Source organism: Dendronephthya gigantea, unplaced genomic scaffold (assembly GCF_004324835.1).
Source record: "Dendronephthya gigantea isolate DGI-Jeju-01 unplaced genomic scaffold, DenGig_1.0 000073F, whole genome shotgun sequence".
Taxonomy (NCBI): domain Eukaryota; kingdom Metazoa; phylum Cnidaria; class Anthozoa; order Malacalcyonacea; family Nephtheidae; genus Dendronephthya; species Dendronephthya gigantea.
Window position 1 is genome coordinate 102774 of NW_021163083.1, and position 14248 is coordinate 117021.

Consider the following 14248-nt stretch of genomic DNA (forward strand, 5'->3'; position numbering starts at 1 on the left):
TGTATTAATTCGTAAACCAAATACATAAATCTATTATGTACACTGGAGCTTTTTACTGGTGTGACACTTTGAATATATTCATTTTAAAATATATTCAAAAGAATTACATATTGGTCTGAATATATCGTCCGAAATGCCATTTACTATAAACTTTAAGTGTTTTAACTTGTATACCGAGTTTATTAGTCTCAATGATCTGTGTCCGAAATTTTATTACATTCAAAAGACCTTTTTATTTCGGGTTAATCGAGATAACTTGTATTTTATACCATGTGTGAAAACGATACATATTTTTCTGTATATGGCATGGTCTATATCATTTCAATTCAGTTATTTCGTATTGAGGCTTTCTAATTTGGATTTCTTGTCGTTTTCTGGGGATTTTTCATGAAAGTTCAAGGCGTTGATTAATGCAATATTGATTGTATACAAAGTGGCGCATAAGTACGAAAGATAAAGATCAGAATAAATTTAAGGAAACCATGAAGTGTCTTTGGGAAATAGCTCCTTTTAGACTATCTTGTGACAAGCAAGCTATGATATTCTGTTATTACCCTGCTGATACGAAATTACAGTGTATAGAACCCTGCAGTGAGGTGACAGTACAAGGTCTTTGTTATTTTTAATAAATTAATTCTATGTGGGATGGTCTTGAATTTTAGGTGACATTACCAGAAAGGATATGAGAAAAAGGCAAAATTATTGGCCAGGCTTCCTCAAGGTATGCAATACCATCAATTTAATGTGTTCGACAAAGCCTGAATTAGTCGCTCAATTTTATTTAGCCATTGCTAATACAGCCCTTGAGCAAGTAACTTAATCTTAGATTTTCATGAAACTACAGATCAAATTTCATACTGCTTGATTTTCAATATGTTTTTTCAAGTATTTTCTTATCAGTCGAGGTTTATTATATATGATTAGGTGGGGAAAAACAGCATGTTAAAACCCAACCCAGCATTGAGGGTAATTGAGCTTCAAACAATCCATTTGGGTGTATATTCTAAAATGTTTGCTGAAAATATGTTGGGATCCAACTTTTATATTTTTAAATTTGGAAGTGTTGTTGCCAATGCACTTTCAAAAAAACTTGCATATCAACTTTTTTTGAAACACACTAGTAAAATATCTCAACTAGAAGTTGAGGAGGTCTGAGGACATTAGAAAGTTCCCTTCTGTATCAGCTGAGATTCCCATTCCATTTCACCTTTTAATTTGTCCTAACAGCACCACCGCCTGTGGAACCACGACCCAAACCTCGACCTGAGCAAAGACCAGAACAATTCCTTTTAGTCCTGGTTCAGACTCCCCATATCACCCTCTTCCTGTATGTACTGTATATTCAATATTATTAACTCCTACATAGATAACACTGTTCATGGAACAAATTATGTCTTGTCTGTTTGTACAATTGTGACATAAAGCAGATATGTCTATTGAAGGGCATATCTGCTTTATGTCACAATGCTTTATTTGGAAAGTTGCATGCTATGTCATGATGTTGTGATTGATATAATGTCAGAATGTCAAACAGCCATAGTTCAACAAACTTGGGATAAATGGTTTTATAATATTAATGCAAAATCAATGCATCATATCTGAAAACGAATAGTCTGAAATATGTCCCTGCCTTGTAATTTGGCTTGTTTACCCATATACAGATGCCATGGTGTTGTGGAAATTATTTATATTTGTATTCAAAATCCCTAGTATTGCGTGTTGAGGTGGTACAGGCTGCTTTAGCTCAACGAAAGTCTCAGATAGAGTCACATGGGCCTTCACCTTTTAAACGACAGTCCTTAGACAAGGGCCGACTGAACTACAAGAAGGTAGTACATCTTGACTTCACTATCCAATTAGCATACCTGCAGTTTGGAAAATTAGCTGGAAAGTAAAGAAATTTAGTCTCAAATTTAAAGTCAATGCTTTAGTTTGCATGCCAGATGATTTTATTGCTGAACCTAAATTTTTTTCCAGTTGACATTCCACTTCCTGATTATGATGGGGCAGACAATTTAACTAGCGCGAGATGCAAGCAAGCAACGAAGCACCACATACAGACTAAAAGTAGAAGACACATCGATTCCAAGTGTTTTGAAAGCCACACCTAAACAAGAAGAAGAGGTTGTTGTGGCCCAACCGGTTGTTGAAGCTGATCGTTCCAAAGCAGGGGCAAACGAAGAAGTCAGATGCAAGTGGTATCAATAAGACTCGATTCAGACTCTGACTCCAGTACTGGACGTAAGTATGAAAGCTTAAAGAGTTATTCATGTGCAGTCTTAGTTAGTTTACACATCCTTTGCTTGGTAAGTCTTGTACCTGGGTGGATTATTTCATGCAAGAAAGAGCAATTGGGATAGCATTGTTCATCATATTTAATAATCAGATAGTAAAAGAATAATCCTTATTGAATCTTTAGGGGGAACAGTTTAGAACTTGTAGGGCTATCCAGCATAGATTACATTAGTTAGGTTTAGTCATATCCAGAACAGATTACCAAATTTGAATAAAGTTAGTTTAGTTTAGTTTAGATAACCCATGTAGTAACACTGGATCAATAAGAGATGATCCTTGCTGACGGACCTCTATAAGGAACTGTTCAGACTGATAGAGCTATCCATTATGAATGAAGTTAGTTTAGTTTAGGTTTCCTCCTGTAGTAACACTGGATCAATAAGAGATGATATTTACTCAGGATCTCTACTCTCTAGGAGGAAGTAGTTTGCATCTGAGCTATCCAGTATTGATATATTCAATTTTTATAAACCTTTTTCTTTCAGCATCTTCTCCAGGAAAGGTCTCCTCCAAATCCAACAGCTGTTAAACACATTGAGGGTATTGTGCATAATTATACTATCCATTCAACAATTAGATATGTTCTTCACAGTGATGACTTTTGTATGGGCAGATTTGCAATCATTTTTATTCTCAAAACTAGTAATTTTATACAATTTTGTTGTTCACTAGATCTTAAATTTTAATTTCAGAGACCAAAGCGCAAGCCTTTGGAGCAATTCTTTACAGATGATTATGAGTTGTTGAAGGTAAATTTTTTTTCATATTAACATTGTACCTCGGCAAATCAGTTTAGCAAAAGGTTATCAGCATTCCATTGGAAACCATGTGTCTTTGATGCTGATGAAAGCAAGTGAAATGTGCTTTTTTTACAACTAATATTTTTACCACAGAAGCAATACTCTTTGAAAAGTTTTAAACTTCAAGTGCTCTTGAAAGACCCTTCAAGCTTTAAAGTTCTTTATAAATATAAAGGTCTAAGGAATACACTTGAGTCTGTATCCGGATGAATTTTCATTGCCCAGGAAAGCTTGTGTTTGGGTGGTAATCCATTTTTTTCAATAATTTGTATCTTTATATTTGATAGAACCAAAGCTTGACCCAGGTGCCCGAAACCTGAAGGAACGACAACAAACCACATCCATAGGCGATCCACTCCAAGTAAGTCTTCAAGCACAAATGAATATAAATGCAGAAGCAGATACAATGCTGTGGTCAGCTCGCGATTTGTTGAAATACGAAATAGTTTTTCCTGGGAAATTATAGCGCCTAGTGTAACAGCATGAATGGCATCTGGGGGCATTTCTTTTGAATTTTAACTTACTATGAAATGTGATTTAACATCCTAATATGCAAGAAAAGTTTTGACATTGACGTAAGTGCCTTAAGAAGAGAAACAAACCAAGAAGGACGGATGATATGACATATACAGTATTGTAAATCATTTGACTTATATTTTTGTCCTTTAAAAATGATGTGAGATTAAGAGATATATAGGGTGTCGCAGGAAATTGACTCATAATATTACCATATATGTTTGTTTTAGGAGAATGATGCAGATATGACCATATATAGTTATTTGTAAAACTTCACAATTTTGACAGTTTATATTGCTATATTATGGCCACTGGCCACACATAGTTTGTCCTGTGAAACTGATCCAGGAGAACAAGGAATAGTTTGCTTTAGTGGGACAAGCTGTGTTTTGTGACAGTGAGTCAATTTGTGTTTGTAATTTTAGCAACTTGCCCAATGGGTAATAGTTTGGAAGAAGCTTTATACCGTTATGGGACAAGCCTCATAAAGCTGCTGCCATTCAACCATCGACCATTGTAAAAACTTTATACGCTATCATATGGTAAGCAAAGTCATTCACACACAAGCTGTGTATATAATTCATCTAAAGCCTTCAAATTGATGCAGCTTTGGTTTATTCAATTTATGGACTCTTCACACTAATGCATGGTCTCTTTCTCAGGGAAATTGTTAAGCAAGGCACAAAAAATAGCCTTCACCCTTTTAAACAAGGTTGGCAATCCTAGAGGGGAACTTCAATAATGATGGGAGACCGGTGAGTACTGCGATGTATATTTTGAAGAACTATTCCTCCTATTGTGGGAAACACCTCAGGGATTGATTGATTGCCATTCTCCTCTGTTTTAAAAGCAGGGAAGAAGTTTATATTAACTGTCTTAAAATCTTTCTTAGGTGGCATTAATATATCATCCAGATGATAGTCGGCTTTTCCACAGCATTCTATGGTTGTTTACTGGCTGGTATCACCCCAGTTGCTGTTGTACCACCAATCAAAGATGTGAGTTTTTGTGTGTTTGTTTTCCGGCCGGCTTACGTGATACGAAATATTTACCCAGCTATGAAACCAACATTTCAGGATCCAGGTGGGCAACAGATAGGATTCCTTCTTGGCAGCTGTGGTGTCACGTGGGTTCTTACCACTGAAATGTGCTTCAAAACTTTACCAAGGATGATACTGGAATGTGGTACATTTTAAAGGTAGGTACTTCTGTTCAGTGGTAATTATTAATGTACAGATGATGGATAATTCATTATTTTATATCAGAGACAACCTACTTTGAATATTTCTTTCTTCAACCTTCATGCATTGTAACTAACTAATACAACGATGTTATTCCACTTCTAGGTTGGCCAAGCATTCGTTGGTATTATACCGAGAAACTTGGCAAACCACCAAAAGATTGGCGGCCACCATCAAGTCTGGATCGTGCGTCACCAGCTTATATTGAGGTGTGTTCTTTGGTGCCCCCGATTCGCCTTAATTCACCCCGTTCCTATTGAATTGTTTGCCGTTTTCACCCACTACTATCCTAAGAACCGTAATATTGTTTACCAACGTGAAATCCAAACTCTAAATCCTTTTACCTTCAATTTAATCACAACCTCTATCCTTTAATCCCGATTCATTACTCAATCTAATCTTCTCCCAAACATACCCTTAATTCCAATCCTACATAATCTTGGCGAAGTCTTATGGTTGCAAAATTGAAATAGCCTGAATAATGTGATTCATTTCAATGTATTTAAAATATCTTGCATCGGCAGTCAACGACAGGCAAAGATGGTTCCGCCCTTGGCGTGTCCGTCACTCGTTCAAACATGTTGACTCATTGTCAAATGGTGACCCAGGCTTGTTCATATACTGCTGGTAAGTAACAAAGATTAAATCATACAATAATTATGAAATATTGGAGTATCCAGATCATAATTTGTTTTCTTCTCTTTGTAGGTGAGGTTATGGTCAGTGTGTTAGATTTCAAACGAGAAGTTGGTTTATGGCATTCTGTTTTAACAGTAAGACAGTTTAATTGGAGTTTCTTATAATTATGCTACTCTTGCCATCATATTTTCATTCCATTTTTTTGTATATTTCCAGAGCGTTTACAACGGAATGCACGTGATCTTTGTTCCTGGAAGTGTTCTGAAAGCTCCCGCCATGTGGTTGCAGGTTGTCACAAAACAAAGAGGTAGGGTGGGTGATGGGTACAGCGTTACCTTCAGTCGTTGGGTGGGTGATGGGTACAGCGTTACCTTCACCTTCAGTGGTAGGGTGGGTGATGGGTACAGTTTTACCTTCAGAGTTAGGGTAGGTGATATATAGGTACAGTGTTACCTCTCAGTTGCCTGGGGGCGTAGTTAAGGTTTTCTTATGTAGTAGTTCTGATATATGGTATTATATTTCTTTCAGCAACGTGTGCTCTGGTGTCATCTCGCGACTTACACTGGTCTCTTCATGCGACGAAAGAAATCAAGGATGTCAATCTTAGTTCACTCAGAATGCTGCTCTTAGCAGACAGAGCTAATCCCTGTAAGAATTTATGGCCATTAAAAGATTGTATATATTTAGTAATGACTCAGACGCTGGTAATTGATCTAGCCTGAATACCTCGTTTTAGTACTAAGATGATTTTTTCCACACAGGGTCACTTTCAGCGTGTGATGCATTTATAAGTGCGTTTGAAATGAAAGGACTGAAATCAGAGTCTCTCTGTCCTTGTGCGAGCTCATCTGAAACACTGACTGTCGCTATCAGACGGTAAGTTCACCTAAGAAATACTTCACCTAAAGTAAACTTCAACTAAGGATTACTTCACCTAAGGATTACTTCACTTGAGTTGACCTGCACACTTCCACCTACTTCCTTGCTATAAAATGTCTCTTGTTTCCCTCATTTCTCCAGACCAGGAAAGCCAGGATCGACTGCAACGGGACGTGGTGTGCTGTCTCTGAATGGTTTGAGTTATGGCGTGGTCAGAGTGGATAAGGAAGGTTCTGTTACCTCGTTGACATTACAAGATTGTGGTACGGTCCCCCCTGGAGGTATGTAACTCACGATAACAAACGAACATTTGGAAGGGGGGGCTGAAAAGCACCAAATTACTCTCTTTCTTTAGTGAAAATTGTGGTGGTGAAACCCGAAGGACCTCCGAAGCTCTGCAAAACAGATGAAGTCGGTGAGCTGTGTGTTGCCAGTGGTACAGTTGGCAGTGCTTATTTTGGTCTTGTTGGAAAAACCAACTACACATTCAAGGTATTGCTGTTGTATTTAGGCGGCCTATTTCAGATGTTAACTTTTCATGTGCAATCGAATGCAAATGAACTGAAACGAGTAAACAGGGTCTCGTTAACATTAGTTTCGGCATGTATAAAAAGTTCGACGTCTGAAACGGGCCTAAGTATCGTATTAGAGTTGAGTAATGAGTGTTTTCAGGTGAACTGATTTTCAGTGAGGAACTAAACTGTAGTAAAGTTTGTAGTTACTTTACGTCTTAGCGGTTTTCTAGCTCTGGTGAAAATCGATGCGATTTCTGTAGTTGTCATCTTGAATCTCTTACAGCTATTAATATGTGTTGTCCTTATTAAGGTTCAACCTCTCGGTGCAGATGGTGGTCCAGTAGACAATATTCCCACTACTCTGAATATGTTCGTACCTGGCTTACTCGGCTTCCTTGGACCAGTGAGTGTCGACTTTTTTCTTAAATTTAATATCGTTAACTTGAAATAAAATCCTCCTCTTGAAATTTCCACGAAGGGTGGTTTGGTATTTATATGTGGTACTGTCGATGGTCTTATCAAAGTGTCTGGTAGACGACATAACGCAGATGATCTTAAGGCGACTATTCTGGCTGTAGATCCTATTAAATTTGTCTATAGAGGAAGGTAAGCAAGTTTCTAAGCTCCAAAAAATCTTCTAAACTCAGCTGCAGATCTCTTTAAACAATTTAAAACTATTAATAAAAAAAATAGTTAGATCTCTTATTGATTCAGTGTTATTACAGGAGGAAATCGAGAAATTTGCTGCATGATAGCTCTATCAGTTCTAAACTTTTGGAAAGATCTTTTATTGATCCAATATGATTTCAATACCACAGTAACCTCTTCACCTAATCTGACGTTTTTTTCTGTGTCAGAATTGCGATATTTGCAATAGATGTTTTACGCGAAGAGCGAATCGTTGTCGTCGCAGAACAAAGACCAGATTGTACAGAAGACGAGGTAACAAGACGTTTCATCCTAGCTCCAAAAATAACTCCAAATATAACTCCGTCGACTTTTAAAAAGGTTTCGTGTTGTTCTTCTTCAACTAAAGAACACTTTTGTTTTCAGGCGTTTCAGTGGATGAGTCATGTTATCCCTGCTGTGGACAGCATTCATAGCGTAAGTGATGGTGTTTGTAGTTGATACGAAATATATCATTGTTTACGTTCATAATAGAGTTAGTTTTACTACATTCAGGGCCATTTACACTTATCATTTTTACTGCAATTTTCGGTGATTTTCTTCTTTCGATTGATGTAAAAGAGAATATAGTTGTGAATGCTTTGATGTATAAACATGCTTGTTTAAGCATTTGAAATCGCCTTAAAAATTGCAAGTGTGTACAGGCTTTTGATGGTTAGATTCGCATGAAACTAATGTACATTTCGGATTCCTAGGTTGGCATTTATTGTTTGTGTCTGTTAAGCCCGGGAGGTCTACCAAAGGTAAATCAATTATTCAGCTAACGAATGATTACAGAATAGCTCTTGTCATAAAGGTCTTGGATACAGACACAAATCTGTACGTTATAAATTTTGCTTTTCCTTTCAGACCTCGACTGGTTATGTTCATATATTTGAGACAAAACAAAGATTCCTAGACGGCTCCTTGCATCCATCGAATGTCCTCATGTGTCCCCACTCGTGAGTAACTTATTCACTTTAAGAAATCTTCCCTGTCTTCCCTGCTGACCTGGAAAGAAATGAACGCTCAATTAGTAAATGACAATGGCATTTGAACTTCATGTTAGAGGCTTTCTTAATTTAAGTGAATATCTTTCTTTAAGTCAAACACCAGATTTAGTTACGAAAAATACCGCATTTTCTGACCATATCCACGGATTCTTCTTTATTTCTTCAGATGCGTGACTAACCTTCCCAAACCTCGAGGAAAACACCAAGGTATGACTTAGTATCAACGATGTTTCTCTTCCAACACCACTGATTTTCTTCATACGATGGTTAAATGTAAGAATTTGCATTATTTTCCCAGAACCTGGTCCAGGGGCTGTGATGGTTGGAAATCTGCTACGTGGAACAAGGATTGGAGAGGCATCTGGCAGAGAGATTGGCGAAATAACAGATGCGGATAAAAGGGTATGTACAGTAAATATCGATGAAAGAGCTTTCATATACATATTCACAGTCTTAGAACAGTCTTAACCATCATCGCGAGTATATACCAAATGCTTTCGACTAACATCTGTATTATTGTTTGTTTTCAGTTCCAATTTCTTTCAGAAGTTTTGCGATGGAGAGCTCAGTCGACACCAGATCATATCCTTTACTCATTGTTAAATACTAAAGTGAGCATCATTGTATACTCTTTATAAACGTATTCGATTGCTACATGTGATTCTTTTAAGATCTCTAGAGCTATCGTATGATTCTTTTTGTTAGGGAGGACTGGCGTCCACATTGAATTGTGTTCAGCTTCATAAACGCGCAGAAAGAGTAGCTCAGATGGCAATGGAATGCGGTGATCTCAGCTCAGGAGATCGTATAGCCTGGTTTATCCTCCAGGTACTGATCGTAATACATACTGAACCTAGTAGGCACTGATCCTAAGACCAACATCACTCCAGTCTCTGACTTCTGAAATTTTAAGACTTCTGAAATTAAGACTTCTGAAATTTGCCAAAATCTAAAATTTGCCAGAAGGCTTGAAACCTTCTTCTTACTTTGGTTTTCGAATACTACATTTGATAATATAAGAAAACTTTTATATTTTTCTGTTCCTAATTTTAGGAATTGATCTGGTCGTTGCTGTATACGCTTGCTTGTATGCGGGTAGGCGTGCACTTCTTTTACAGACTATGATGAAACCCATAGACTAATATTTGTTGCATCTGGGGTGAAAGTTTCTTTAAAATTACCCTTTAATGAAAGTACCTGGATTGAAAGTTGTGCCACGAGGACAAAGAATGAGCTAATTTTTCATAGTTTTCCTACCTGAAGTGAAACATTGCGATTCATGTTGTGCAAGGCCTTGTTTTGGCTAGATCATTTCTGACCGCCTCGCAGGATGCTCGTCCTTCGTTGCAATCCTCTTAGATAATCTTCTATCTTGCAGGTCTTATTCCAATCCCTATTCGACCACCCTATCCAAAGAACGTGGCGACGACTCTCCCAACTTTGCGTATGGTGATCGAAGTGAGCCAAGCACAAGCAATTCTCACCATCGGCCCTCTGGCTAAACTTATAAAGTCCAAGGAAGCGTTAAGCGTGGTGAATAACAAACCATGGCCTCTTATACTGAACACTGATGATCCACCCAAGAAGAAACTCCTCAGACCTTATAATCCCCCCACTCCAGAACTTTTAGCTTATGTCGATTTTAGCGTTTCGACCACGGGTGTTTTAACTGGCGTCAAGGTGAGTTTCGTATCCCATGTATTCAATTCAACAGGATGCGCTCTCCAGTTTTTGTATATATCAGTGTGTGGTAAACCTCAGGTTGCACTTCCACTCCTCTTTCATACGTATTTTTCTAAAATTTTCCTTGTCCAGATGTCTCATGCAGCGGTGACGGCGTTGTGCAGGTCTATTAAACTATCATGCGAGCTCTATCCTTCAAGAGATATCTGCCTCTGTCTCGATCCATACTCCGGACTTGGATTTCTTATGTGGGCGTTGACGGGGTAAGTTGCTAAGACAAGCAATAAGCTTTAGCATGAACTGACTATTTTTCCACATCCGTGATGGCACTTCTTGTTTTACCATTAGTATTTTCTCTGGTCATCACACAATTCTGGTGCCTCCTGGTGACTTGGAAGCCAACCCAGCCTTGTGGTTGACAGTCGTGAGTCATACAGGTACGTGTCTTCTTTGGATAACAGAATTGGTCGTTTCATTGACTAACCTGAATGTCATCCTACGTCAGTCGTTTCTCTTTACAGAGGTTGTTTGTTTCAATTTCAGTACGCGATACCTTCTGTTCATATCCTGTCATGGACCTGTGTACGAAAGGTCTTGGACAACATATACCAACCTTAAAGGTGACAAATTTGAATCACGCCTTGATTGAATCATTATTTCCCTGATGTATTGATAGGGGTGTGTACCTATAAAATTTATCTAAGGCTCATTACGCCCACTACCCTTATTATGGTACTGCATAACCCCCTCCCCAATTTTGGTCCATACCTAAATTCATCGCTTTCATTGCTGTTTCTTCACTACAGGCAAAAGGTGTGAATCTAGCTTGTATCCGCTCGTGTGTCGTGGTTGCCGAGGAAAGGCCTCGTATCAACCTTACCTCAGCATTCTCTGCTTTGTTCTCTGGTTTGGGCCTCTCCCCGCGGTCTGTGAGCACTTCGTTTGGGTGCCGCGTCAATGTCGCCATCTGCACACAGGTACTGTTTATATACTGAATACAGTCGGCAAACTCTTGAGAAAGTTAACAGCAGTTACCAAGCCAGTTCACCTTCTCTAAGAACTCCCAAACCTGTAATCCTTACGTGTTGCTGTTAAAAAATTTAAGGTGGCACTTGAAGATTGTTTTGTATTATGCTACTGCATCACAGTTCTACTGACAGATCGTCAGTATAGTGGTGATTAAAGAGAACTGTTTCACCGATTTCAAGCTAGTCCGTTGTTTTCCTGTCTAGTATAGACTAAATACTGATCGCCCATTTGTTTTTCAGGGATCCGCCAGCCCAGAGACAAGTACAGTGTATGTTGATACACGTGCTCTTAGAAACGATAGGTGGGTATATGTTTACCTTTTATGTTCGCAGATTTTGGAAGACCCTGCATCAGGATTGACTCAGTTTAAGATTCACATCGAACGTTATCCATAATATACCCCATTCATTGGGCCAATTTAACAATTATATCTCATATTCGTAGAGTGACGTTGGTTGAAAAGGGAAGTCCACATAGTACTTGTCTGCAAGAATCTGGTAAAATTCTTCCCGGTGTCAAAGTTGTTATAGCAAACCCGGAGAGTCAAGGAATGCTTGGTGACTCGCATTTAGGAGAGGTAAACTATGGATCTTACTCAGTTCTTGGCATTTCTCTCAGAATTGCGGCGATGTAGAATAGTCTTCACGGCTTTGGATGAAGTTTTTGATGGTGGTCTGTTTGCTTTAGATCTGGGTAAGCAGTGGTCATAATGGAACAGGATATTTCAATACGTCAGGAGATGATTTACTATCAGCAGATCATTTCCAAGCTCAGCTCTTGACTGGAGATACCACATCCAGATTTGCTCGCACAGGATACCTCGGTTTTATAAAACGAACGGATTATACACAAACTGATGGAGGTATATTTGCTTGTGATATTTGCCGGCGTACATTTTCAGCCATAAGATTAACAAGGGCACACCGACAGATCTGTTAACCCAATGACAGGCAGTAACACAAAAAAGAAAAGTCTGGTGCTATTTCGAGTTTCTCAGTTGTGTGATAAGGATTTTACTGAGTTTCTTGTCACGAAAGTTTCCTCATTTCTGTTGTTTTCCATCAGCTCGCCACGATGCATTGTTCGTTGTTGGTTCGCTCCATGAGGCATTAACGTTACGAGGAATGCGCTACCATCCAGTGGATATAGAGAACTCCGTTGTCAGATGTCATAAATCCATCTGTGAAAGGTTAGTATTGTCTCATTTCGCTATACCTACATTTTCCTTTCTTTCCGTACCTATTATTTGCCTGTGGTGTTGCTCAGCCGTTTGCTCTTTTTGACCTTTCATATATCCCAGTGCTGTATTCACATGGACGAACCTGCTTGTCGTGGTCGTCGAGCTCGAGGCGAATGAAAACGAGGCTTTAGACGTCGTACCGCTGGTCACGAATATCGTGCTAGAAGAACACCAGCTTGTAGTGGGTGTAGTCGTCGTCGTGGACCCTCGAGTGGTTCCAATCAACTCTCGTGGGGAAAAACAACGGATGCATTTGCGTGATGCGTTCTTGGCAGATCAACTCGATCCGATTTACGTGGCATATAATATGTGAAGTTCATGGTGAAGCGTGTATGTTCGTGAATGTATGTTTGGTGCAGGCGTGCAGGTCACATTGCCCCAAGCCGTTTTGTATAATACTCGAAAGTAGGAGAAATCAGTAGTAATATATATACATATATATATATACTAAATCAAGTCTAGGTCACCAATCATTCTGAGTTTTGATAACAAAGAATCGTAAAGTGAAGACGTAAAATGACACAGTGTAGCGAAATAGCGAGATTTGGTATCCTCGTTAGTTAGACCAATTTCATGGTGTGAAAATTCTCGAAAGTAAAAATTTGAGGTGTAATATTGTATATAACATTTTAGGTTAGCTTGCTAAGCCACCTAAGGACTTTTAAAACTATAGAGTGAAAACTGCTCAAAATTGAGCTTGTGTGTGTGTGTGTGTGATATTTTATTATTTTAGTTCACCCAATGTGAGTTCATTTTCTGTGATGAAATTTTCATCGAAAATGATTTCATTTAAAAGCCTGAAAACAGTTAAAATAAAGTTTAAAAATTTTGAAGAAGCTAAAAATACTTTTACCAAAATCAAGGCTGAATAAATGAAATCACTTTATAGTTTTATGAGACGTTAAGATTTGTCATGTGTGTCAAAAGAACTTTGGCCTTAACTAGTCATCGTAGAAGTGAATCTTACTAATCTTAGTAATGTAAAACAGTATATTTTAGTTAGAGAAAGTTGAAAAGATCATTAATCATGGATTGTTAAATGACTAAAATGAATTTACCTTTTACAATTTATGTTAAAAAACAAGAAATAAGTAAAAAATGTGCTCTTTAACTTTTCGTCGGTCTGGCAGTGTTTAATACTCATTTGTATGAAGTATCCTGCAGCTTCTGACCACATGCGGGCTACTTTTCCCAGGATGAAATACGTCATGTAAAATTGGTGTAAATGATTGTTTACATTTACAGTCTGAGAAATTTATAGGAATTTTTATTTTCAAATATTATCAGCTAGCGCTGCTTTGGATATAAAGAGAATGCAGAGGCATAAGAGGCCATTGGATTTTGCTGAAAGTCCCTATGAAGGAACGAGACATTATCAATCTCCTGTTTTGGCAGCTGAAAGGCCTTTCATGGCATCAAGTATTTCAGCTGAGCTACTTAGTGGACAGTGGGTAAGGAGTGGGAATGTATTTTGTTGACCGATAACAAAATGTTGATAATTACACCCCAGGTATTCCTGTAGTAAATGCTTCGGCAAGTGATCTCAGCTGGAATGTGATTATCAAACTGATATTTAGGGTAGAAGCAACAGAAATAGGAATGGAGGGATTATAGTTTGATAACCATTTTTAGGTCTCACCACAATTCCCCGACAAGAACGATACTTGCTCAAGTCCAGAGGCTGGCAGAAAAGGTCGAAGAGGCAGAGCTGCATGTAAAAGAACTAGGACAC

General features: G+C 38.3%; 1 protein-coding gene across 1 annotated transcript; it reads left to right on the plus strand.

Moving 5' to 3' along the window:
• The first annotated feature begins 682 nt into the window (after nt 1-682).
• LOC114531569 (disco-interacting protein 2 homolog C-like) lies at nt 683-13632 on the plus strand. Its single transcript, XM_028553180.1, is given in 35 exon segments — nt 683-721; nt 1274-1331; nt 1714-1829; nt 2988-3044; nt 4688-4829; nt 4958-5061; nt 5377-5479; nt 5561-5625; nt 5708-5798; nt 6020-6139; nt 6253-6367; nt 6512-6651; nt 6726-6862; nt 7196-7288; nt 7364-7491; nt 7743-7827; nt 7939-7989; nt 8268-8315; nt 8422-8513; nt 8731-8771; nt 8863-8966; nt 9095-9175; nt 9270-9372; nt 9375-9392; nt 9618-9659; nt 9943-10244; nt 10380-10510; nt 10596-10684; nt 10791-10867; nt 11054-11224; nt 11516-11577; nt 11721-11853; nt 11964-12138; nt 12342-12465; nt 12577-13632. Coding segments are annotated over 35 exon segments (3690 nt in total). The 3' UTR covers nt 12830-13632.
• The last annotated feature ends 616 nt before the right edge of the window (nt 13633-14248 follow it).